The sequence below is a fragment of the Pelophylax lessonae genome, assembly GCF_965119305.1.
Source record: "Pelophylax lessonae genome assembly, chromosome: 1".
Lineage (NCBI taxonomy): Eukaryota > Metazoa > Chordata > Amphibia > Anura > Ranidae > Pelophylax > Pelophylax lessonae.
The window spans coordinates 882,860,448-882,886,637 of record NC_138768.1 but is presented as its reverse complement, the minus strand read 5'-3'; the positions used below and the strand labels follow the sequence as shown (position 1 = coordinate 882,886,637).

Genomic DNA, 26,190 nt, shown 5'->3' with positions numbered 1-26,190 from the left:
CGGAGAGGAGGGGATAGGGAAAACCCCAAGCACAAAACAAAAAAAAAAATACAAGCATGGGAAAAAACGGAAAAATAAATAAAGAAAGGGAAAAAAAATAAACATGGAATAGGCCAGGAACCTGTGTGCAACACTTTTAGGTTCATTATACTAATGACTCCTTGTCCTGAGCATCCGTTTTGCTCCCACACCTACTGTATATACTCCAAATTTCACCCATATTATATGGGTTAATTCATATAATAGTTCACAGAGTTTCCTAGGACATCTATCCAGTCACTCACATGGACCGGGGGGCACCCCAAAAATGTAAAGAGCCCGGGGAGCTGGTCTGGCCATTTCAATAGGAACGTTTCTCTGTCTTTCACCACTTTCAAATGGAAGGGGTGTCCCCAAAAATAGGTTGCTCCCACTTTTATTATGACCTCTAAAAGGGGTTTAATTGCGGCTCTCATCTTTAGGGTCCCCCGTGAAAGATCTGGCAACAATTTCAGCTGAGAACCTTCATACTCAATCTGCCCTTTTGCCCATGCTTGTCTCATTATGTCTTCTTTAAGTGAAAACAGGTGAATCCTAATCAGGACATCTGGGATTAGTTCTGTTACCGACCTTTGGGGCACTTTAACCCTGTGCACTCTGTCAATTTCCATTTTTTCCATTTGGGGTCTCTCCAACACACCATTCAAAATACCCACTACCGTGGTTCTGAGCTCTGGGCCCTTTACGGATTCCGGCAAGCCCCGCAGTCGAATATTATTCCTCCGGCTGCGGTTCTCGCCATCATCCTGCTGCAGCCGCAACCAGGTGACTTGTTTTTGCAGCTGTGCTCGTGAACTTTCTAATTCAGAGATTCTGACTTCAAAATCACATTGTACTGACTCTGTATTCACCAATCTGCCTTCAATTTGGTCAACTTTTTGTTTTAAACCACATATTTCCATTTTAATGTCACTCACGATTGCTGCAGCCATATCTTGGATGTCCTGTTTCGTCGGGATCAGCTTTACAAACTCACCCCACTCCGCTGTTGATGGTATTTGGGGCTGTTGCGGCACAGTCAGAAACTCTTTGGGCTCTTTGTTCCGGCAATAAATCCATTACTAAGGGTTTCTTCCAACCAGAAGAGATCCCAGTAGATTGAGTGTTTGTAGCTTTAGGCCCTTTCTGCTGAACTGCCATTCCTGAGTTTGTTTGGTGTTTCTGTGATGCCTTGGTCCCACCAGTGCTTCGTGATGCCACTGTGTGTCTCAGAAAATATGAGGTAATGTCTGTCCTTCTCTCTAGGGCTTGTTTCTGCTCCGGGCTGGCTGCTTGAGTCATATATACAGGGGAGACCAGCGACCCCTGCATCTACTGTCCCAGCTGGCACTCTACCCCGGCTCTCCTCCTCCACAGCCCCTCAGCCCCGCACTGACCCGCACGGTCTTTCACCCTATGCTGTACCTCTCTCACTCTGAGGCAGGGTCCCGCACATGCAGCGTATGACCGCCTGATTCCACCGCTGCTTTATGGCTCTCCGAGCCTGGATTTCCCCATAACCTTCCTCCGTGAGCCTCGGGGCCCCGCTCTGCACCTAGCGGGGGAGGGGGGGGAGAGCCGACTCACTCACTGCACGGCGCTCTCCTCCACCAAGCAGAGCTCCTCACTGCTTGGCCTCTCACGGCACCATTAACGAACCACGCCCCCTCGGCTGTGCAGCCCAGCGGTCTGCCTTGTTTACATAGGAAGACCGCCGTTCTGTCTCCATGGGGAGCGATCACGGGTGGCTGGCGGACATCGCATCCACAAGATCCTCTTGTTGGCTCCCCCCTCTGGCCATTCAGCGCGTGTGCGTGTCTCCGGGGTACTGTCTATTACAAAAAGCGATGTACAGGTACATCGTTCCATGTAATAGAGCCGACTTGCCGCCGTAAAACTATGGCGGCTGGTCGGCAAGTGGTTAAGGCCTCATGCACACTGGACAATTTTACAGCGGCTGTTTTTGGCATCAGATCTTTTTTCCTGCGGTCAGTAAACTCCCCCAGCATGTTCTCCTATGTCTCCCCAGCATGTTCTCCTATGTCTCCCCGACATGTTCTCCTATGTCTCCCCAGCATGTTCTCCTATGTCTCCCCAGCATGTTCTCCTATGTCTCCCCGGCATGTTCTCCTATGTCTCCCCGGCATGTTCTCCTATGTCTCCCCAGCATGTTCTCCTATGTCTCCCCGGCATTTTCTCCTATGTCTCCCCAGCATGTTCTCCTATGTCTCCCCGGCATTTTCTCCTATGTCTCCCCGGCATGTTCTCCTAGGTCTCCCCAGCATGTTCTTCTATGTCTCCCCAGCATGTTCTCCTATGTCTCTCCCAGCATGGTCTCCTATGTCTGCCCCAGCATGTTCTCCTATGTCTCCCCAGCATGCTCTCCTATGTTTCCCCAGCATGTTCTCCTATGTCTCCCCAGCATGTTCTCCTATGTCTCCCCAGCATGTACTCCTATGTCTCCCCGGCATGTTCTCCTATGTCTCCCCGGCATGTTCTCCTGTGTCTCCCCGCATGTTCTCCTGTGTCTCCCCAGCATGTTCTCCTATGTCTCCCCAGCATGTTCTCCTATGTTTCCCAGCATGTTCTCCTATGTCTCCCCAGCATGTTCTCCCCAGCATGTTCTCCTATGTCTCCCAGCATGTTCTCCTATGTCTCCCCGGCGTGTTCTCCTATGTCTCCCCAGCATGTTCTCCTATGTCTCCCCAGCATATTCTCCTATGTCTCCCCAGCATGTACTCCTATGTCTCCCCAGCATGTTCTCCTATGTCTCCCCGGCATGTTCTCCTATGTCTCCCCAGCATGTTCTCCTATGTCTCCCCAGCATGTTCTCCTATGTCTCCCCGGCCTGTTCTCCTATGTCTCCCCGGCATGTTCTCCTATGTCTCCCCAGCATGTTTTCCTATGTCTCCCCAGCATGTTTTCCTATGTCTCCCCAGCATGTTCTCCTATGTTTCCCCAGCATGTCCTCCTATGTCTCCCCTGCATGTTCTCCTATGTCTCCCCAGCATGTTCTCCTATGTCTCCCCGGCATGTTCTCCTATGTCTCCCCAGCATGTTCTCCTATGTCTCCCCAGCATGTTCTCCTATGTCTCCCCAGCATGTTCTTCTATGTCTCCCCAGCATGTTCTCCTATGTCTCCCCAGCATGTTCTCCTATGTCTCCCCAGCATATTCTCCTATGTCTCCCCAGCATGTTCTTCTATGTCTCCATGCACACACAAGCTGTGTTATCAGCAGTTTTTGGCAGGGGCATTTTTTTTGGCTCTAAAAAACTCAGCACTAGTGGGTTTTTAAAGGAGTTCTTCAGCTGTAAAAATGCTCTAACTCTGATAAAAGCTGAAAATCTTAAAAAAAAACAGCAAAAAAGCTGTAAAACCCTTCTACAGCTTTCTACTGGTTACATAGTTAGTGAGGTTGAAAAAAAGACATCAGCCCATCCAGTTTAACCTATGATGTGTGTGTGTTTATGTCAATAGTACATTGTATACCCCTGTATGTTGTGGTCTTTAAAGTGCCTATCTAATTGTTTTTTGAAACTATTGATGCTCCTGCTGATACCACTGCTTGTGGAAGAGAATTCCACATCCTTACCACTCTGACAGTAAGGAACCCTGTGCGCAGTTTAGGGTTAAAGCGGTAGTATCCACTGAGTACAAAAAAAAAAAAAACCCTGCAAGACAATGGATATCGCATACTAGCTCATTATGAAATACTTACCTTAGAACGAAACCCCCACATGGTTGCCCGGACATGGCTAAGGAAGCTGTCATGTTCCCTCTGCATCTCTTCCGGGTTCGGCGTCTCCGGCGCTGTGAGTGGCTGGAGCCGCGATGACGTCACTCCAGCGCATACGTGCGGGAGTTCACTTTTCTGGCAAGGAGCTGGCAAGGAAATGTGCTTGCTGGTGTCAGCGGCTGTATGCAGGGCGAATATCTCCTAAACCTCCCACTTTCGAGAGATTTTTATTCACTCACTAATTTAATGACTTCCTGCACTACCCAGAAGGAAAAAGTCTTGGCTCTACAGAAACTTTAACTGTATTCTTTTTTTAAATATTTTTTTCATGTTTTTTTCCACTTAACAGATCTGAAGAACAAAACAAATCCATTAACGAAAGGAAGAAAAAAGTAAAGAAGACCCTTTCATCCTTAGGCATGAATGTTAAAGAGGTAAAACTTTTTGGCATTTGTCTTGTAAACTTGCGAACTTGTGAACATCCATAAAAATCCATAAACATCCATAAACAGCCATAAACATCCATAAAGACAAAAGGTTATCCTCAGCCAGAGCCCCCTATAAGGAGTACCACATCCCGGGTAAGCAAATACAGCAAAAGAAGGGGGTTCCCCTAAGGGGTTGGGACTTTTAAGGCACTTGGGTTAGTATGAGACAAGTATGGATAGTAAGGTTTTTTTGAAAAAATATCAAAGTTTTTATTGAGCAACCATAAGAGTCTAAAAACAGCAAAATATTACATGTACATAGAAAATAAGCAGACAGAAAATACAATACAGTACAGCCACAGAGACGTGCAATATGATTCACAACCAAAAACCCAACGCGTTTCGAAGCTATTCGCTTCTTCTTCAGGGGTAATGTAAAGTATTGCACATACATTTTTGTAAGGTCTCTGTCTGTATAAGAAGAAATTCTGCATGCATAGATTTAAAATCAGTTCGGCAGGCTCAGCATTCTCCTCGTGTGTCCACTAGGGGGTGTAGATCATAGAAGATGCCTACAAGGTCAGGAAGACCTGTATCTAGAGGGGTAGGCCCCTTTCAAGTTTTGTGTCAAGCTCACACAAACCCATCCATAGGAAACGTGTGTGCGGCTGGAGTCCAAAAAACAGGCTCAGGTGTGAGAGAGAGATAATAAAAGGGCTGTATCAGTTTTTCAGAGGATCTAAGGTAAAGCCAGACCGAGGTGTGACCGTGACGGAAGCATGGTAGAATGAGGTGCCTTAAGGCCTCATGCACACTGGACGTTTTTGGAGCTGCTGTTAGCAGCGTCAGACGTTTTTTTTTGCAGCTGCAGAACGTTATTCTATGGCCTCATGCACACATAGAGCTTTTAGGAGCTCCAAGTGGCATAGGCGTTTTACAGCTCCAAAAAAAACCCAGGAACTGTGGGTTCAGGAGCTCCAGCGTCAAGCTGTAAAAACGTCTGACGCTGCTAAAGGCTGCATAACGTTGCTTAACGTGCGTTAAGCCACGTTATACGTTTTTTTTTTCTTCCATTCAAAATCAATGGTTCCCTATGGGAGCCTATTGATTTGAATGGAAGTCGCACCGCAGGTCGGATCAGGGTGATCCGACTTGCGGCGCGACTTGCGCTGTGAGAATCTTGAGGGGGACCTCCACACCAAAATGGGGAAAAAAACGGCGTGGGGTTCCCCCCCCAGGTTCCAAACCAGGCCCTTCGGGGGTGACACAAGGGGGCGTGGTCTCCCGATGACATCATCTGGCGGCCACGCCCCTGATGGCTATATAATAAGCTGCAGAGACCAGAGACCTGCATAATCGCCGGAGACTTCGTCGGAGGAGGACCGGAGGAAGAAGAAGAGCCGACAGCCGACGAGCAGAAGACCGGAGAGGAGAAGACAAGAAGAGAGGACAGCAGAAGGGCAGACAGCAAAAGAGCAGAAGACCCCCGGAGAGGAGAAGACCCCGAAGAGCCGGATGAAGATTTTTAATAAACTTTCCAAAACGTCTCCTGTCGTTATTTCCATACACTGCCTTTTATGTGGTGAATGAGTAGGGGTACAGTGTACCCCATACCCATTCACATAGGGAGGGGGTCCGGGATCTGGGGGGCCCCCTTGTTAAAGGGGGCTTCCAGATTCCGATGAGCCCCCTGCCCGCAGACCCCCACAACCACCGGCCAGGGTTGTGGGGATGAGGCCCTTGTCCTCATCAACATGGGGGCAAGGTGCTTTGAGGTGGGGGGTGCAGAGCCCCCCCTGCCCCAAAGCACCCACACCCCCCCCCCATGTTGAGGGCGTGTGGCCTTGTATGATCCAGGGGGGGGTGGGGCCGCTCGCTCGTCCCCTCCCCTTTCCTGGTATGCCGGGCTGCATGCTTGGATAAGGGTCTGGTATGGATTTTGGGGGGGACCCCACGCCGTTTTTCCGGCGTGGGGCTACCCTCAAATTCCATACCAGACCCGAAGGGCCTGGTTTGGAACCTGGGGGGGGGGGGAACCCCACGCCGTTTTTTTCCCCATTTTGGCGTGGAGTTCCCCCTCAAGATTCTCACAGCGCAAGTCGCGCCGCAAGTCGGATCACCCTGATCCGACCTGCGGTGCGACTTCCATTCAAATCAATAGGCTCCCATAGGGAACCATTGATTTTGAATGGAGGCAGAAAAAACGCTGCTAACAGCTACTGTGGCCAAACGTGCAATAACGCTTATTGAAAAAGCTACTGAAAGCACGTTTTTACAGCTGCTGTTTCCCGGCATCAAGTAAACAGCTTTGGAGCACGTTTTTATGACGCCCTGTGTGCATGGAGCCTAAAAGTCCCAACCCCTTAGGGGAACCCCCTTCTTTTGCTGTATAAACATCCATAAACATCCATAAACAGCCATAAACATCCATAAACAGCCATAAACAGCCATAAACAGCCATAAACAGCGTTGTGAATTGACTAAATGACCTTTGTATGAGCGAGGTTTCCCTTCAGCCTCGTACTATTAGATAATTCCACACAGATGTTGATTTATTCCATACTTGAACCCCACATGATGCTGTGTTTTATTCATTTCTTACCACCCTCCAATAAAAAATTCAATCTGTAACACAACTTATGGTGATCATCATTTCTTTTTTTTTTCTGAAGAATCGTGACCCCCCTGTAATCGCGATCTTGGGATCTGGGGGCGGAGTCCGTGCCATGTTGGGTTTTCTGGGAACGATTTCGAAACTGTCCGAACTCAACCTTTTAGGTACCGCTACCTACATCGCAGGGATATCTGGATCAACATGGTATATAGATAAGAAAAATGTATACAACAAATTGTTAACTAAATAACAGCTATTTTTGTTTTTCAAGCTGTATTGCCCCCCGGAAATTTTTTTTTAAAAATTCACACACGATATAATCACCGTGTTTTGCTAGAAAAAAATTACTTTAAACCGTATGTAGTATGTATTTTTTTTTTTTGCTGAAAGAAGACACCCTGTAGAATAAAATGGTGGCTGTTGCAATTTTTTATGTCAAGCTATATTTGTGCAGCTGTTTATCAAATGCATATTTACACTAAAATGTATTTTTGTTTCACACACACAATGTTATGCACAACTTTTTGGTAAAATATATGGTAAAATATAAAAGAAGGGATTGCATCGAGTAACTAAACATTTCAAAATTTTAAAAAAAGCCTTCTGGTCTTCAGATTGGAATTACCTATGAATTATATCACTAGAATTAGGAATACCTCACCTGTGTGGCACAGGTTCTCTTTACATACATGTGCAGGACCTACATTTGTATATATGTGCAGTGGGGGGGGGGGGTGCTTTAATATTTTTTTAAAATTACTTTTATATATTTTTTTAACCATTTAATTTCCTTACACTTTATCATTTAACTCGTTTGCTGTCACAAGGGGGCTAACAATTCCCCTATGTGATAGCATAGGCAAGTAACAGGTACTCTTTATGGAGACATCAGGGGTCTATTTCACCCCTAATGTTTCCCCTGCCTTCACTGCAGCTAATTAAGCACAGATCAGGCTTTGTTACCTGCTTTCCCTGCTACAGTAGCCAGGAAATGACAGCCTTAAAACCAAAGTGATGAAATCATCACCACTTCCAGCTTCATTACTTGCAGGAGAGATCAGGGAATGGATGTTCCTCCATCTCCTCCTGCCTTAATGGATGATGACATTTTCAGTGGTCTTTGGCTCCCTGGAGCAATGAGAGAGCCAGTGATCCACCATGATTAACAGCAGTGAAATGGAGCTTCTGAATACCATAAAAGTGATGGGGAGGATATAGAGCCGCCTGGATCCCTTTTATTAAACAGATGAACACTGGCTAAAAAAAATTGACACCAAACTGTTGCAGCTGCAGTCATGAGATTGCTTCAACTACTTGAAGTCTGGGATGTTTCAATATGGCCTCAGAAAGTTAAGTGATTAAACAACAAATGGTGAACAATTTTCATCCAGACAAAGCATGTTATATGAAGAACTTACCTATCAAACATCCAACTTACTACTTTGACGTTCCAGGTGTATGTCCTCTCTGTATTCAAAAAACAACTGGTCAGACTTTTCAGTCATGAAAGATCTGGAGAATCAGATACGTGAGCGAATGAAATCTGAGACTGAACGGAAATGTACATGGGAGAAGATAACAGAGATATTTATTGGACACTCGTTCTCTCTGACAGACTTTTGGGCCTATACCTTTGTCTACCATGCCTTGAATACAGTAAGTGCCACACCGGGTCCTCTCCGAGGTTTGGAACCCAGGAGAACCTTTAGCTTTGGGGTGACTTTTCTTTAGCTTCTTGACTAATAGAGTTGGCGCAGTCTTTGTTTTTCCTTGTTCATCAGAATCAAACTCGTTATTGCTGTTCTCCACATTTCTACATCCTGGTTTACTCTCAGATGTTATCAGTGGAAACAAAGCATGCAGTGTTACTACCTCCCCCAATCATCTAACTCAGCTCTGAAGCCGGTGCTGAATGGTTGATGAGACCTCATAAACACTTGATCCGAGAAATAGAACCCGGCACAACGGCATGTATCAGTATAAGTTTTATTTAATGCAGAGTAGTACAGCCACAGATAAGTGCAGAACAAAAACCCCAATTATATCCGGGAGTGTATTTTTGTATACAACCCTATGAGTATAAGGGGAGGTGTCTCCAACATGCATAAATATACAAAAGGACCCATCAAGGATCTGACCCCTACAAGAGGCTTACCACAAATTCTTTATTGAAAGTAATCATCAAATGGACATGCAATTCAAACAGCCAGATGGTGAGTGGACCAGGATTGAATGAACACCCACCCAAAAGCACTCTCCCTCAAAAAGCAGTCCTCCCCACACTTCCCTATTCCAACATTTCCCCCAGAAACCACTCACCTACCCTTCCAATTATCTCCACACTACACCCCACCAATATACTACAGTATCTCGGCGACTTCAACATCCCTGTTAATACTAACACTCCTGCCACTTCCAAACTTCTCAGTCTAACCTCCTCCTTTGACCTGAAGCAATGGATGCATGCTTCTACTCGCTCTGAAGGCAATATCCTTGACCTTGTTTTCTCCTACCTATGCACCCCGCACAACCTTTCCAACAATCCTTTCCCTCTCTCTGATCACTACCTTATTAGTTTCACTCTCTCTCTCTCCTCCACCTCCTCTCCCTCCAGCTACCTTACAGTTACCCGCAGAAACCTACGCCATCTCAACCCTTCTCTTCTCCACTCTGCTACCGTGGTCTCTATGCATAGGTGGTCTCTATGACAAAATTGCACCCCTGTTCTGCACCAACCTTCTGTCTACAACGATTCACTCTTGCCCTCCCTGGACACTCTGGCCCCCCTCACTACACACCGAATCAGACCCCGACCCCTTCAACCTTGGCAAACAGATAACACTAGAAGTCTGAAAAAGCATAGCCATGCTCTTGAGCACCTATGGCGTAAGACTAAGTCTCAGGAAGATTTCAACCAATATAAATCTGCCCTCCAAAAATACAATACCAGTCTCCATACTGCCAAACAGACCGATATTATCACTCTCATAAACAACTTGTCATCTCGCCCCCGGCAACTCTTCGCTACTCCGTCCTCCATCCACTTATTCACTCACTGCCCAGGAGATTGCCAACCACTTCAAACAAAAGATTGATACAATCCATAAGGAGATCATTGCCATTCAGATACCTGCCATCCTTTACGCCTCATGCCCACAGGTGCGATCACTACTTCCCTCATTCAACCCCACCACTATAGACGAGGTTGCTAAACTACTTGCTACACAGGCTCCTCCCCCCTTCAATCCATCATGAATGCTGACGCCAGACTCATTCATCTTACCAATCGCTCAGTGTCCGCTGCTCCTCTCTGTCAATCCCTCCACTGGCTTCCGCTCACCCAACGAATTAAATTCAAAATACTTACAACATCTTACAAAACAATCCACAGCTTAGCCCCCAGCTACATCACTAGCCTAGTCTCAAAATACCAACCTAATCGCTCTCTTCTTTCCTCTCAAAACCTCCTGCTCTCTAGCTCCCTCTTCACCTCCTCCCATGCTCGCCTCCAGGACTTTACCAGAGCCTCTCCAATCCTATGGAACTCCTTACCCTTATCTGTCCGATTACCTCCTACTCTATTAGCTTTTAGGCAATCTCTGAAAACCCTCCTCTTCAGTGAAACCTATCCTACCCACACCTAACAACTCTACCTCCATTTTATCCATCTGCCCATCCCTTTTGTTTCACTTGACCCTCCCTTCTAGATTGTAAGCTCTAACGAGCAGGGCCCTCTGATTCCTCCTGTATTGAATTGTACTGTAACTGTATTGTCTTCCCCCACACTGTAAAGCGCTGCGCAAGCTGTTGGCGCTATATAAATCCTGTATAATAATAATAATATCTATGCTCGGGGTGTCCCAATAGGCCAACTGATGATGGTATGTTTCATCTTGTCAGCTATAGCTATAGCCTCATATAAGCCAAATTGTTTTCTGGTGCATGCCAGAGAGGTGCGTGCAGGACTGTGGCAGTAATAAATCCCCCGTCAGCACTAATAGTCCTCCTGAATTGTCAAGCCCAATGCTACCCTACTATATATTGTACACCATCTGCTAAAAACCTGGTCCAGCCTGCAAAGTCCTTAAAGCTTACCTCCATTCAGAATAAGTGTCCATATAATGCAGCTGATATAACCCGATGCTAGAGCAGGCGGAGTAATGTGTGCAGACTATAGTAGAAGACAGTGCAGAGAAATATAGCCATGGGGCTGTCATGGCGCTGTTTATTGGTGGTGGTGGGTGGGGGGTAGTGTGGTTTTAACTGGGAAAGTCGGTGGGTGGTCTCCAGGGTGGGTGGGGGGGGATTGGAGTAGGAATAAGGGGAGTATGGGGAGGACTGCTTTTTGGTGGGAAGCTTTTGAGTGGGGGTTCCATCCTGGTTCACTCACCATCTGATTTGAGTTTTATGTCTATTTGAATATTATTTTTCTAAAGAATATGTGGTAAACCTCTTGTAGGTGTCATATCCTTGGTGGGTGATTTTGTACAGCAACAAATAAGTCAACATGTACAAAAGTGAAAATATATCAGCGCATACACCTCCACTAAAGACAAAAAGCAGCTGACACTCAAAGTTAATCTAAATAACCCAAACAAAAACTATGATAGGAAATTAGTGCAGTGCTAAAACTAAAATGAATCAATTGAATAGGAAATATAGTCCATGCAAAGGATGAAGGGCCCCGTGTGGATAAAGATGCACTCAGAGCCAATGCTGTGGTCTTGAAACTACAAATCCACCACCAGATAGAATGGCCTCTCTCCTCAAAGCACTAACCACAAAGGGTAGAATCACCAGAACAGATTCCACTTGCAACTGAACACTGACGATAACACCTTTGGCAGAGTGGATGGATGGGATGATCCCAGTTGCTCCAAATACCTCCAGGGGATACCGATTAGACAATCCAAAAGCTTGCTCGCTTAGTGGTGTGACTCAAAGAAAGGCAAGGGATTGCACATAGTGAAGTATGTCTAACACATTTATTGATTAAAACATAAGAAAGCCTCTTACTTAATAACAGCATACAGCAGGCACATCACATCCTCTCTTGCTGAACAGTCATACACTTCCTCCAGTGACTCTGTGAGACAGCGGGTGATTTCACGGCTCCTCCCTTCCGCACGCGTGACGTCCCATAAGGGAAGGGACTTCCTCAGCGGCTTGTGTAGGAGCCTGTCATCCCCGCAATATATAGAGCCAATGAGCTGCAACTCGTCCATAAGATTACAAGGCAGCCAGGTATTCACTTCTTCCGTCCCGCCCCATTGTGTGTTTTTTCATTGTCACACTAACACACCCATCTGAAGCCAGGAACGAACATACCAGCACTGCCCTGGTTAACCCCCCGTTGACACAGCCAGAACGTAGCAGCCTTACTACAACAACATTACCCATCCTCAAATCAACTGCCATAATTAATGGATATAAAGAGTATAAAGAATGGACAATGGGATAAATAAATATAGGACAAAGACTAAAAAAAGACTAAAAAAATGATAGGCTGCAATGTTATCCCTCTTATCTAGAAACACAATCGGGGACAAAAACGCATGACTATCCACCATTATGAACTATATTTTAAAAGTAAATTTTGAAATAAATATAGAAAAAAGGCTAAAACAATGATAGGATGCAATGTTATCCCTCTTATCTAGAAACACAATAAGGGACAAAAACGCATGACTATCCACCATTATTAACTATATTTTAAAAGTAAAATTAAACAATAATATTATTGTGCTAAACACCCATGTATTAAAACCAGGAAATGAATACGATAGGGAACAATAAATATTATTATAACACTTCCAAAATCCTTAAATAAAATTTCTATGAAATTTCTTCTATAAAAATTCTTTGTTTAAGATGGAGCCGTAAATGCACACCCACTGTCTCACGGATTACAAAGCTCACAAAATAATAAAAACAATCACATCAGTATCATCAATAGTATTACAGTCCTCAATATCACTATCAACAACAGTATAAAAGACCTTAATATTAATAAAATACTCCCATATCAGCGGTTGGATATAAAACAATTCAAGTCAAAATCGACGTTTAACCTTCTTGGCGCTGAGACTTTCGTCTCATAAATCCAATAGGATTCACGTCGACTCAGTTGTCTCACAAAATTTCCACCTCTCCAATGCTTTTTTACTTTTTCCAACCCCCAAAACTTTAAGTCTCGTGGGTTCCTATTGTGGCACTGTCTGAAATGCCTAGAGACAGAATGAAATCTGAAGCCCTTCTTGATGTTATTCATATGCTCGGCCACACGGACGTGCAATGCTCTTGATGTGCGTCCGATATACTGCAACCCGCAACTGCACTCAAGCATATAAACAACTCCAATAGTTGAACAAGTGATAAGGTCAGCAATTTTATATACTTGACCCGTAGCACTGGAAAAAAATTCCTTACGTCTTTTATTGTTTACTTTAGAAGTCCTACAAGATATACATTTCCCACAGGCATAGAAACCTGTGAGAAAAGAAAATAGTTTATTTTCTCTCTGGATAGGAGGATCAATAACTCCAGGAGCCAACCTATCCCTAAGGGTAGGGGCTTTCCTATAGACAAATAGCGTTTTTTCCGGAAGATTCGGACCTAGAATTTTATCTTGTTTCAAGATGGACCAATGCTTCTCAATAATTTTTTCAATCTTTTTATGTTGTATGCTATAGTCCATCACTATTCTATAATTATTGGGACCTGTCTCTTCTACCTTGATCTTATTTGTTATCAGGGACTTCCTATCCAGATTCTTTACTATCTGTAGATCTTTATTTAAGGTTCCTGCGTCATAACCTTTTTGTAGGAATCTTTCCGTAAGCGTTTTGGACTGATCCAAGAAGTCAGTGTCTGACGTGCAATTACGCTTCAAACGCACATACTGACCCCTTGGGATGTTACATAGCCACATCCGATGGTGACAACTGTCTAGAGGTATGTACGAATTGCGGTCGGTGGGCTTGAAGTAATTGCAAGTCTTAAACCGATCCTTGTCTTGTGAAATGACTAGGTCCAAAAACACTACTTGATCAGAACTGATGTTCCATGTAAGGACAATATTTTTGTTATTATCATTCATTCTCTCTTTGAATTTTTCCAGACCCTCTCGATCCCCATCCCAAATTAGGATGAGGTCGTCTATGTAACGCCTGTAACAGACGAGTTCTGGTGGGCAATCCTTAAAGACAACGCCTTCCTCCCAGTGGGCCATGAAGAGATTGGCCACACTGGGAGCAAAACGAGCCCCCATAGCAACTCCTCTGGTCTGTAGGAAAAAATCACTGTTATACCAAAAATAATACTTGGTCAAACAATAACACAGGCTACTCAAAAGAAAACTTCTGTGTTTCCTAGAGAGATCCGACGAGCCAAAGGCCCATTTAACCGCTGTTTGTGCATCACTATGACCTATTATCGTATACAACGAACCTACATCGGCAGTTGCCATGATGGTTGTTGGAGTAAACGACAAATCACCCAGGATTTGTATAATATGTTTAGTATCCTTGAGATACGCCTTTGTTTGTACCACCAGCGGTTGAAGATAAGTATCGATATATTGCCCCAAGCGAGAGGACAATGAATCGATGCCGTTAACAATTGGTCGGCCAGGAGGACACTCACTGTTTTTGTGGATCTTAGGGAGGAAATAGATAACTGGGGTCCTGCAGAACAGAGGATCCAGGTACATTGTCCTCTCGCCTGGAGGTATTTGGAGCAACTGGGATCATCCCATCCATCCACTCTGCCAAAGGTGTTATCGTCAGTGTTCAGTTGCAAGTGGAATCTGTCCTGGTGATTTGACCCTTTGTGGTCAGTGCTTTGAGGTGAGAGGCCATTCTATCTGGTGGTGGATTTGTAGTTTCAAGACCACAGCATTTGTTCTGAGTGCATCTTTATCCACACGGGGCCCTTCATCCTTTGCATGGACTATATTTCCTATTCAATTGATTAATTTTAAATAAGTCAACATGTTTTGGCCATCCAGGCCTTTTTCATGACTTTCATTGCTGGGCATGAAAAGGCCTGGATGGCTAAAACATTTTGACTTATGTGTGGGTGTAATACTCTGCATTAAATAAAACTCTGATGCATGCCATTGCGCCGGCTTCTTTCTCTAGATCAAAGGTTATCAGTACCAGCAATCTGAGGCATGTGTAAGGACTAAGGATGAGCTGAACTGCCCTGGGTTTGGCTTGGGTGTTTTTTGGTGAACTTCAAAGAAGTAAGGATGCTGACCCCATACCCCATAGAAATCAATGGGAGCCAAATCTGTCAATTTTAAAAAAATGTCAATTTATACTGTATCATTTTTTATTTGTAAATGTCACTGTTGCTGTAGCACATCCTACAAGAATGAAAATAGAATTGATCTGTTATGAATTTTAAGTGAATACCTCATGAAATAAATGCATGCGGTCCCCCTAAAAATCATCACCAGACCCTTAATCCGAGCGAGCAGCCCGGCTGGCCAGGAAAGGGGGGGGGGGGAGAGGGAACTTGCACTCCCCTGAATTTTACCAGGCCACATGCCCTCAACTTGGGGGGGTAGCTTGGAACACCCCCAGCAAAGCATCAGCTCCCCACAATAAAGAGCACAAGGGACTCTTCTCCACAACCCTGGCCAGCGTTTGTAGGGGTCTGCTGGGGTTCACAAAAAAAGAATTAACTAAGAAATGAACCTACCCAAACAAACTTTTTTCTTAAAGAGAAGATCCTGCCTAGATAGCTTTTTAACTCTTTTGAAGGCTTTCTTCAGACATTTACCGCTATATCCCCTTTCTAAGAGTCATTGTAGGATGTTGCCCTCTTTAGTAAATCATCCCTTGTTAGTACAAATTCATCTGGATCTCAAATATTGACTGTAAGGGATGGATGTGATGAGTGGCTTGGGATGGAAGCTGCTTGCATGTAGGATGGTGTTCCAAACAGTGGGCTTCCGGAAGACACATGACAGCATATTGCTGTCAGTTCTCAAAATTCTTACATCCAGGAAAGTTGCTGCCAAAATATCACACTGCATGGTAAATTTGAGGTTTAGTGAATTGTGATTCAAGGAGTCCAAACACTCCATAAGCAAGGATCTAGGGCCATCCCACAGGACGAAGACATCATCGATGTAGCGGTACCACATGAGAATGTGGTCCATATACATTGAGAAGTCATCGTCAATGAATAACGTTCATTCCCACTCCCCCAGGTACAGATTGGCATATGTCGGGGCACATCACGTGCCCATAGCAACACCCTGTACCTGGAGGTAGTGGGAACCTTCAAAATCCAAGGAGGATATAATAAATTAATTGAAAGGCTTTTCGATGTCATTGATTTGTGATAGGATTCGTCGTATAGCGGCTAGACCTAAGTCGTGCGGTATGGAACTATACAGAGCCTCCACATCTATTGTAACAAGAATAGTGTCAGACGGTATATGAATTCCATCCAATACACATAGTAAGTGGATTGTGTCTTGGATATATGAGGGGATGCTTGCAACAAATGGCCTAAGATGTTGATCTATGACTCTGCTCAAATTCTCCGTAATAGCCCCATTGCCGGAGATAATGGGTCTCCCTGTGGGGGTTGTGGTGCTTTTGTAAACCTTCTTAGTGCAAAAATGTGAGGGTTCTTGAAAAACCGTTCCTTATGAAGTCCCAAGTTTTATTTAGAGATTATGTTTTCATAATAGGCAGCATTCACTAGGCAGCATTCACTAACACATAAAAAGGGTTTGTAATGCTTTTTTCTCCTCCAAGTTCATATTTCCTATTTTTCTATTATTAGGACCTACTTTAAATGTTTTAATTTCCTGAGATACAAGTTTCAGGAAAGTGGAAATAGCGTGGTTCATACTGGGAGATGGGTAGATGCTAGATGGTCTTTTGAGTTTTTGTACATCTTGTGACGAAAGGGTTAGCAATTCAGGGTCCTCAATTTTGTTTCAGCAGTGTTTGAATGTCAATTCTATCTATGAGGTCAAGGGGTTCATTTTCTTCCAGAAGGGCCTCCAAATTAGCTAAGGCTTGATGTTCACTGAGTGTACAAGTGGTATTGGCAGTGTTTTTAGTGTACGTGCTGTTCAATAAAAGTTTCCTAGTGTATAGGTGTAGATCTTTTATGGTCTCAAATTTGTCCAGACAATGTTCCCGGGCAAAAGATGAGACCTTTAGAGAGAACTTGAATTTCCTCAGGGGATAGTGCATGTGAAGATAAACTGATTATGTTTAATTGGTTTATGTGTTGGTTTTCTTGGGTGTCAGTCCCTGTTCTTTTTGAAGGATTGGAGACTAGAGATGTCCCGAACAGTTCCCGTTGAACTTCGCATGTTCGCGTTCGCCTCGGTGGGCGAACATATGCAATGTTCGGTCCGCCTCCTATACATCATCATTGAGCAAACTTTGACCCTGTACCTCACAGTCAGCAGACACATTCCAGCCAATCAGCATACCCTCCCTCCCAGACCCTCCCACCTCCTATAAAAAAAGCAAGGGCAGCATCCATCTTAGATTCATTCTGAAGCTGCAGTGTTAGTTAGAGCAGGGAGAGGGCTGCTGTTGCTGCTGAATTGATAGGGAAATCATTAGCTAGGCCAGTGTTCTGTGTCCACTCCTGCTGTAAGGACAGCATCCTGACAGCACCCCAAAAAGCCCTTTTTAGGGCTGGTATTTCAGTCTGCTTTTATTTTTTTTTTATATATTTATCAGGCATTTTTGGAGGCAGGCATGACTTTTTTGGGATTAGTGTCGGGGGGGGGGGGGGGGTCTAAAAAGTGTACCTGTGAAGTTTCAGCTCTGTAGCATGCCCAGAACCAGAAAAAAAAAAGATCATATAGGTGTAAAAGGAGGGTCCCACCATCCCTGCTCTACTGAAAAATTATCTTTTTTTCTGGTTCTGGACATGCTACAGAGCTGAAACTTCACAGGTACACTTTTTTAGACCCCCCCCCCCCCCCAGACACTAAATCACACAAAAAAAGTTCTTAAAAATTGTCATTTTTGATAGAGAGACAATTATTGGAAAAATTAAAAAAAAAAATTATTTGGATTTAGTGTCTGGGGGGTCTAAAAAGCGTACCTGTGAAGTTTCAGCTCTTTAGCATGTCCAGAACCAGAAAAAAAAGATCATATAGGTGTAAAAGGAGGGTTCCCACCATCCCTGCTCTACTGAAAAATTATCTTTTTTTCTGGTTCTGGACATGCTACAGAGCTGAAACTTCACAGGTACACTTTTTAGACCCCCAGACACTAAATCACACAAAAAAGTTCTTAAAAATTGTCATTTTTGATAGAGAGCCAATTATTGGAAAAAAAAAATTAAAAAAAAAAAACATTTCTTTGGATTTATTGTCTGGTGGGTCTAAAAGGTGTACCTGTGAAGTTTCAGCTCTGTAGCATGTCCAGAACCAGGAAAAAAAATAGAATTAGGGTTAGGGCTAGGGTTAGGGTCAGGGCTAAGGTTAGGGTTATTTTTAGTGCTTAGGGTTAGAGGGTTAGGGTTAGAGGGGTTAGAGGATGGCCAAAAAGTTAGATGGGCTTTTAAACTAGGGAATGGGGGGGAGGGTACAGATGTAGAATTAGCCAGCGGTAAGCAAGTTTCAGAGGGCAGAAATGGGGGCATTAGCAGTAGGGTGTTCGGAGCTCCTATACCCAGGGTGGGTATGGGGAAAAATCAAGAGAGTAGCCTAAAAACATCAAATGAGGATAAATGTAACCGGTCAAAATTAAGAGGTTTGTATACCAATGCCAGAAGCCTGGCCAACAAGATGGGAGAGCTGGAGCTGCTGATGTTTGAGGAGGACTTAGATTTTGTGGGGATAACTGAGACTTGGTTTGACAGCTCTCATGATTGGATGGCGTCCATTCAGGGATATTCCCTTTATCGCAGAGATAGAGAAGGTAAAAAAGGGGGAGGGGTATGTCTGTATATTAAGAACAGTATACAGGTAAATATGAGGGATGATAATAATGGAGCTATGGACGAGGCAGAATCCCTATGGGTAGAGCTTCAAAGGGAAGGCACGGTGGGGAAGGTAATATTGGGCGTATGCTATAGGCCCCCCAACCTGAGGGAGGAGGGGGAGGCGGACCTCATTTTACAGATAGGATTGGCAGCAAGGACGGGAAACGTCATTATAATGGGGGACTTTAATTATCCAGATATAGACTGGGCAGAAGGAACCGCACACTCAGCCAAGGCTAGGCAGTTCCTAAATGTTTTGCAGGACAATTTCATGGGTCAGATGGTGAATGCACCGACGAGAAAAGATGCGGTGCTTGACCTGCTGATTACCAACAATTCAGACCTGATCACGGATATAGAAATACGGGACAACTTAGGAAACAGTGACCATAGGTCAATAAGTTTCAGTATTAATTACAGTTATAGGAGGCAGAGGGTTAATATAAGGACGCTGAATTTCAAAAGAGCCAATTTCCCAAAACTGCGCTCGCTGCTAGAAAATATCAATTGGGATAGAACCCTGGGAACAAAGAACACGGAGGAAAAATGGGAGTGCTTCAAGAGCATACTTAACAAGGGGATTGACCAGTGCATTCCAAAGGGAAATAAATTTAAAAGAGCAAAATTAAACCCTGGGTGGCTAAACTCCAACATAAAAATGTATATTAGTGCTAAAGAAAGGGCCTTCAAAAAATACAAGACTGAGGGGTCATTGGCAGCATTTAAGCATTACAAAGAGTGTAATAAGAAATGTAAAGGCGAAATCAGGGCGGCTAAAATAGAACATGAGAGACATATAGTGGAGAAGAGTAAAAAGAACCCCAAGAAGTTCTTTAAGTATATAAATAGTAAGAAAGCGAGGCCAGAACACATTGGCCCCATAAAAGATGACAAAGGTAATATGGCCACTGAGGACAGAGAAAAGGCGGAAGTGTTAAATCATTTCTTCTCTTCAGTCTTCACAAAAGAATCGGGGGGCTACACGAACCCAGCTTGTAAGGCCGAACTAAACAACACACCTCAGGAAGTGCCACCATGGCTAACAGAAGATAGACTTAGAACTAAACTAGAGAAACTTAACATAAATAAATCACCGGGACCGGATGGCTTGCACCCGAGGGTTCTTAAAGAGCTCAGCCAGGTGATTGCCAGACCCTTATTCTTGATCTTTAAGGATAGTTTACAGATGGGTATGGTGCCAGCTGATTGGAAAAAAGCCAACGTGGTACCAATATTTAAAAAGGGGCCGAGGTGTATTCCGGGGAACTATAGGCCGGTCAGCCTAACATCTGTAGTCTGCAAGATTTTGGAGGGGACCACATACAAGACTTTAGTAATGAAAACGGTATTATTAGTAGCAATCAGCATGGATTTATGAAAAATAGTTCTTGCCAAACAAATCTATTAACCTTCTACGATGAAGTGAGCTGCCACCTAGATAAAGGTAAGCCGGTGGATGTGGTGTATCTGGACTTTGCAAAGGCCTTTGACACTGTTCCCCACAAACGCTTACTGTACAAACTAAGGAAGGTAGGTATGGACCATAAGGTGAGTACCTGGATAGAGAACTGGCTCCAGGGGAGAGTCCAGAGGGTGATGATTAATGGGGAGTACTCGGATTGGGCGGGTGTGGAAAGTGGGGTCCCCCAGGGTTCGGTCCTGGGACCAATCCTGTTTAATTTATTCATAAATGATCTAGAGGAGGGGATATCTAGTACAATCTCAGTATTTGTGGATGATACTAAACTAAGCAGGCCAATATCTTCTATGCAGGATGTGGAAACCTTACAAGCAGACCTGAACAAAATAACGGGGTGGGCAACTACATGGCAGATGAGGTTTAATGTTGAAAAATGTAAAGTAATGCACTTGGGGGCCAAAAACCAGAAAGCAAGCTACTCACTAGGGGGGGAACCTCTGGGTGAGTCTAAGATGGAAAAAGACTTGGGGGTACTGGTAGACAACAGGCTTGGCAGTGGCATGGGATGTATAAAAAAGGGGATTCACTCCAGAAATAAAGACATTATTCTCCCTCTCTACAAGATTCTGGTCCGGCCACATCTGGAGTATGCTGTCCAGTTCTGGGCACCGGTCCTCAGGAAGGATGTGCTGGAACTGGAAAGAGTCCAGAGAAGGGCAACAAAAATAATTAGGGGAATGGAGAACATTAGCTATGAGGAAAGGCTACAAGCACTGAACTTATTCTCTCTGGAGAAGAGACGATTGAGGGGTTATATGATATCAATGTACAAATACTGTACTGGTGACCCTAGCATAAGGAACAAACTATTCAGAGTAAGGGAATACAATAAGACGCGTGGCCACTCACTAAAACTAGAGGAAAGGCAGTTTAACCTTAAAATGCGTAAGGGGTTCTTCACTGTAAGAGCGGTAAGGATGTGGAATTCTCTTCCACAAGCAGTCGTATCAGCAGGGAGCATTGATAGTTTCAAAAAACTGTTAGATGGTCACCTTAGAGACCACAACATACAGGGGTATACAATGTTTGGTTAAAAGCAAACACACACACACATCATAGGTTGAACTGGATGGACTGTTGTCTTTTTTCAACCTCACTAACTATGTAACTATGTAACTAAGGGGTAGGGGTAGGGTTACTAACTCTAACCCTAAGTATCTCACCTTAACCCTAACCCTATCCCCTAACCCTCTAAACATAACCCTAACCCTCTAACCTTAACCCTAACCCTCCAAGCCTAGCCATAAAAATAACCCTAACCCTAAACCTAGCCCTAACCCTAACCCTAACCCTCTAACCTTAAACTTAACCCCCTAGCCCTAGTCCTAACCCTAACCCTAACCCTAGCCCTAACCCTAATTTGTAATTTTTTTCTGGTTCCGGACATGCTACATAGCTGAAACTTCACAGGTACACTTTTTAGACCCCCCAGACACTAAATCCAAAGAAATTTTATATTTTTATTTTTTTTTAATTTTTCCAATAATTGGCTCTCTATCAAAAATGACAATTATTAAGAACTTTTTTTGTGTGATTTGGTGTCTGGGGGGTCTAAAAAGTGTACCTGTGAAGTTTCAGCTCTGTAGCATGTCCAGAACCAGAAAAAAAATTAGAATTAGGGTTAGGGCTAGGGTTAGGGTTAGGGCTTGGGTTAGGGTCAGGGCTAAGGTTAGGGTTATTTTTAGTGCTTAGGGTTAGAGGGTTAGGGTTAGAGGCATAGGGGTAGGGTTACTAACTCTAACCCTAAGTATCTCACCATAACCCTAACCGTATCCCCTAACACTAAACCTAACCCTAACCCTAACCCTTAAAGCCCTGTTCCATTTTGGTCGGTTCTGGTCTGTTTGCAGATGTTTGCGGTGCGTTAAATGGGGAGTTTGGTCTCTCAGAGTTTGGTCTGTCACTGTGAAGCGGGCGTAACCCTTACACTACCTGATCGATACAACATCATACCTGATCGTATACACACACTGAATGATTTAAAGCACGTTATTCCAAACAATTTAGGAATGTTAGGTGATTTATGCCCTTTATGGATTAAAACCCGACTCTGCGTCAACTACGTAATTTTCCATGGGAGTTTTGCCATGGATCCCCCTCCAGCATGCCACAGTCCAGGCGTTAGTCCCCTTGAAACAACTTTTCCATTACTATTGTGGCCAGAAAGAGTCCCTGTGGGTTTTAAAATTCACCTGCCTATTGAAGTCTATGGCGGTTCGCAATGTTCGCCGGTTAGCGAACATTTGCGGAAGTTTGCGTTCGCCGTTCGCGAACATTAAATTTTATGTTCGCGACATCACTATTGGAGACCCTTGTGCTTTCCCTAAAAAAAAATTGTGGGGATTTTTGGTGTCAAAGTTTGAAGTATTTATCTATGTGACATCAATGGGGGCCCTACTGTGAGAGTCTGGTAGATCTCCCAGAGTAGAGGAAATACTTCTTTTGAAGCCTCGGGGGGTGCGGGGGTGGGGAAACATAGTGGATTTTGTAACTGGAGTTTTGGAAGGATCGTTGGCAGGTCCCTCACCATGACGGCGTCTTTTAAGCAGCCTGGTGTTTTTAGCCAATTTTGAAGAATTCGAGGGCACGGAGGAATTGTCTGAGGCATAGGAATAGTGTCTAGGGGGGCTCATGATTGTAGGTGTTGTTTCTGAGTGCAGATCCTTGATGCCACCTATAGGCCTTACCCTCTTGAAAAGCTTGTTTATCGCACAGGAATTTCGATTCCTTCTTTTTTAATATTTCCCTATTATACTCTTCCAGATCTTTTTTCAATTTGTCATTTTGATCTGCATATAGAGGATGTGATTTAAAGGGGGTTAGTTCCAAATAGATTCTATCAATATTTTGGTCTATCTCTCCAAATTTTCTCTGATATTCGTCTATTAGGAGACCCATCATCTTCTTAGAACACTGTTGAGAATTGTTCTCCCACACTTTTTTGAAGGTCAGATAAATCTCTTCAAAAAAGAGGGGAAGATTTTAATGCGAAGGACTAAAGGATTGAGCTCTTAATATCTATACCCTTCAAAAGTTTTGATATGCAAGAATAAAGCTGATTTAAGACTAGAAAAAATGAACGTAAGTTCGGATATGGTAGATTATTTTGTGGTCGAACTCTTTCTGGAGATCGGTCACAAAATCTTCTCATCCTTTGCCCTGATATTCTGCCATAGGTGGGTAATGCTTGCACAGATTGTGTGAGAGAAAAAATGTTGCACCTACCTATCAATACTGCTCTGATATAACAGTGTCTATTTATGTAAATAAGCAAATAAGCAAAGATCTGTAAGTTAGGAGAATCTCAACTTATTTCCACAAATCAATATGTAACGAGTTCTTTTTAATCGATCAATTTCTTTTTAACAGCATATACCAATCTTAGTGAATACAGTCTACAGTAGGGAATATATAAGTATATTTATTCACAAGACATGGACTCACAATAAATGGTTAGATTTGAGGTAACACAAAGAGATAACTTTTACATAAAATACAAAATTAAAACGATAAATGCAATGTGATATGTAGCTCAATGATAAAATTAAAAAGAAAGCAAGATTACGTTTTCCCCAGGTATAGTAGAAACCATATATAAAAGTGTTCTATATAATCAGACCACAATTGTCTGCGAATTGCGCAGCCAACAGTCACTCCGCTGCAGTTGGAGTGAGAATAGGCTATGCAAAACGGGAGACTAAATCGCTAATATTGCGCTGAACTTGATATTGATAAAAAAATGTATAAAAACAAAAATCAGTTTTTAGGGAAAAATCTAATATGGTTCATACGGCTGGGACTGTAATCTCGTTACCCTTAAATATGAAATATAACACATATAAGAAAGGAAATAAACAATAGTAAATAATAATCAGATATACAGCAAGGTATATTTACCACATTTAAAATGGCTGCTAGCTTAAAATGGTCGTTCCCAGAGTCCTTAAGATGGCTGCCTTTCCAAAATGGTGGCCAGTTAGGGAGGAGTTTTGTCTGGCGTCCTTCAAAATTTCAGATAAAGGATGGAGCAAGATGGAGTATGTATAGATGAGTATATGTATGGATGTAAGTAGCGTGTGTGTTGGAAGTGTAATGAATGTTGTTGTAATGTGTGTGTCCTATTACATCTGGGTTTCCCTTTTTATATTGTGCTGAACAAAAGGACAGTAAAATTACCATAAGCCAAACCCAGAAGTAGGAACTTTATCCCCATTGGTTGTCATCCAGTATATTGGATATTAAAATTATATGATAAGTTCTTCAGTTAAGAATAATCATAAAAACAATATAATAATCTATCCATACTCTCATGGTATATACATATCCATCTAATATTTCCATCATGTATCTAGGTAAAAATTGAACCTGGTAATGCCATTTAATAAGGATATATTATTAATACGATATATAGTGTTTGGAAATGACTGATTTACCCATATACTACATTTAGTAGCAGTCACCAAAGGGGGCAGTATTGTATTACTTATTAGATTCAGTATTTAGCATATAATAGCACTATTATTATACTGATAACCTTACAACCTCTGGCTAGGCAAAAGTAATTAAATCATTTGGATCCTGTCAAAACCCTTCAGACTCTTTGGCTAGGATATAGTATTTAAAATGATCATAAAACTTAAGGAACCTTAAAATGTTTCTAAAAAGAAGTTAATTAGCTTCAAGACACATAAGTCCTTACACATAATAGAAAAGTATTCTAGTGTGTATATATATATATATATATATATATATATATATATATATATATAACATTATATATTCCAAGTTCATCAATAATAGAACAATACACTGTTGTTAATATACATCTTACACATGAGGATGCTTTCTAAAACGTATTTTTAGATGAACCTTTAAAAAAAAGAAATATACTGAACTTATTGTTCATTGTTTTACGCAGATAAGATTATAAGCTGGACTGGCCATCAGTGACTGGTATGGTGTCTGGCTAACTGACTCGTATCTGATGAGATGTAAAAAGAGCCTCATTATTTATGATGTAAAGACATACAAAGATCTTCTGTAGAACTTAAGACTCTCTGTAAAGGCATCTTGCTCAAAAGAACATAAACTTTTAATGACCCCATACAAGATGGATGCTATACTGTTCAGAATCTCTCTGTATAGAACTGAATATACATGGCTTTTGAAATAATTCAACTTTTCTTTATTTAATCTCCTCAATAATCTTGACAACTAATATCACTGAACCTTGGGAGACACTACTAATAACACTGAATCTTGGGGTACACTGATACTTGGAGAACATGCACTGGTAATGTTCATCTTTTTTTTTTCTCCAGATCAATGAAGAAAAGCTGTCCAGTCACAAGGAGATGTGTGAGACCGGTGAAGTCCCGTATCCCATCTACTCTGCTGTGAGAGAGTATCAAATACATGATAACAAACCAGGTGACTTTACTAGAACAGCATTCTTACTATCTCCTCACCATATGGGATGTATAATTCCTATATGATAAGGAATAATTAAAACTAAAATCCGGGCTTGATGAATGTGTAATATATCCATGGATGTGGGATCTGGTTAGTTTGGATCAGTAGCTGTATACATATATCACAATATATGTGAAAATCAATGTCAATATATTAAAGACCGCACTGAAAAAAAGCAAAATATGTGCAAAAGGTGTAAAAAAAAATTATTAATGAAACCTTCAAGTTTTAATAAAGTGACAATGAAACCCAGAATCAAAAAAATAAAATAAAACGTGAGGGATTATTTTAACATACGTGCAAAGAAAGTCACCAAGATATACTGTATATATCTACTCACCATTTGTTATTGCAGTAGATACAGTATCTCACAAAAGTAAGCACACCCCTCACATTTTTGTAAATATTTTATTCTATCTTTTCATGTAACAACACTGAAGAAATGACACTTTAATACAATGT

The 26,190-nt window shown here is 42.8% G+C and overlaps 1 protein-coding gene across 1 annotated transcript in view; it reads left to right on the top strand.

Moving 5' to 3' along the window:
- Positions 1–26,190, top strand: part of LOC309550673 (cytosolic phospholipase A2 gamma-like) — a gene marked incomplete at its 3' end in the record, with an annotated part of 276,802 nt that overhangs the window by 242,975 nt on the left and 7,637 nt on the right. Inside the window, exons 3-6 of the mRNA XM_082251007.1 lie at positions 4,105–4,189; positions 6,856–7,001; positions 8,252–8,453; positions 25,578–25,686. Coding sequence (XP_082107133.1) covers positions 4,105–4,189; positions 6,856–7,001; positions 8,252–8,453; positions 25,578–25,686 — 542 coding nt within the window. The remainder of the gene's footprint in view (positions 1–4,104; positions 4,190–6,855; positions 7,002–8,251; positions 8,454–25,577; positions 25,687–26,190) is intronic.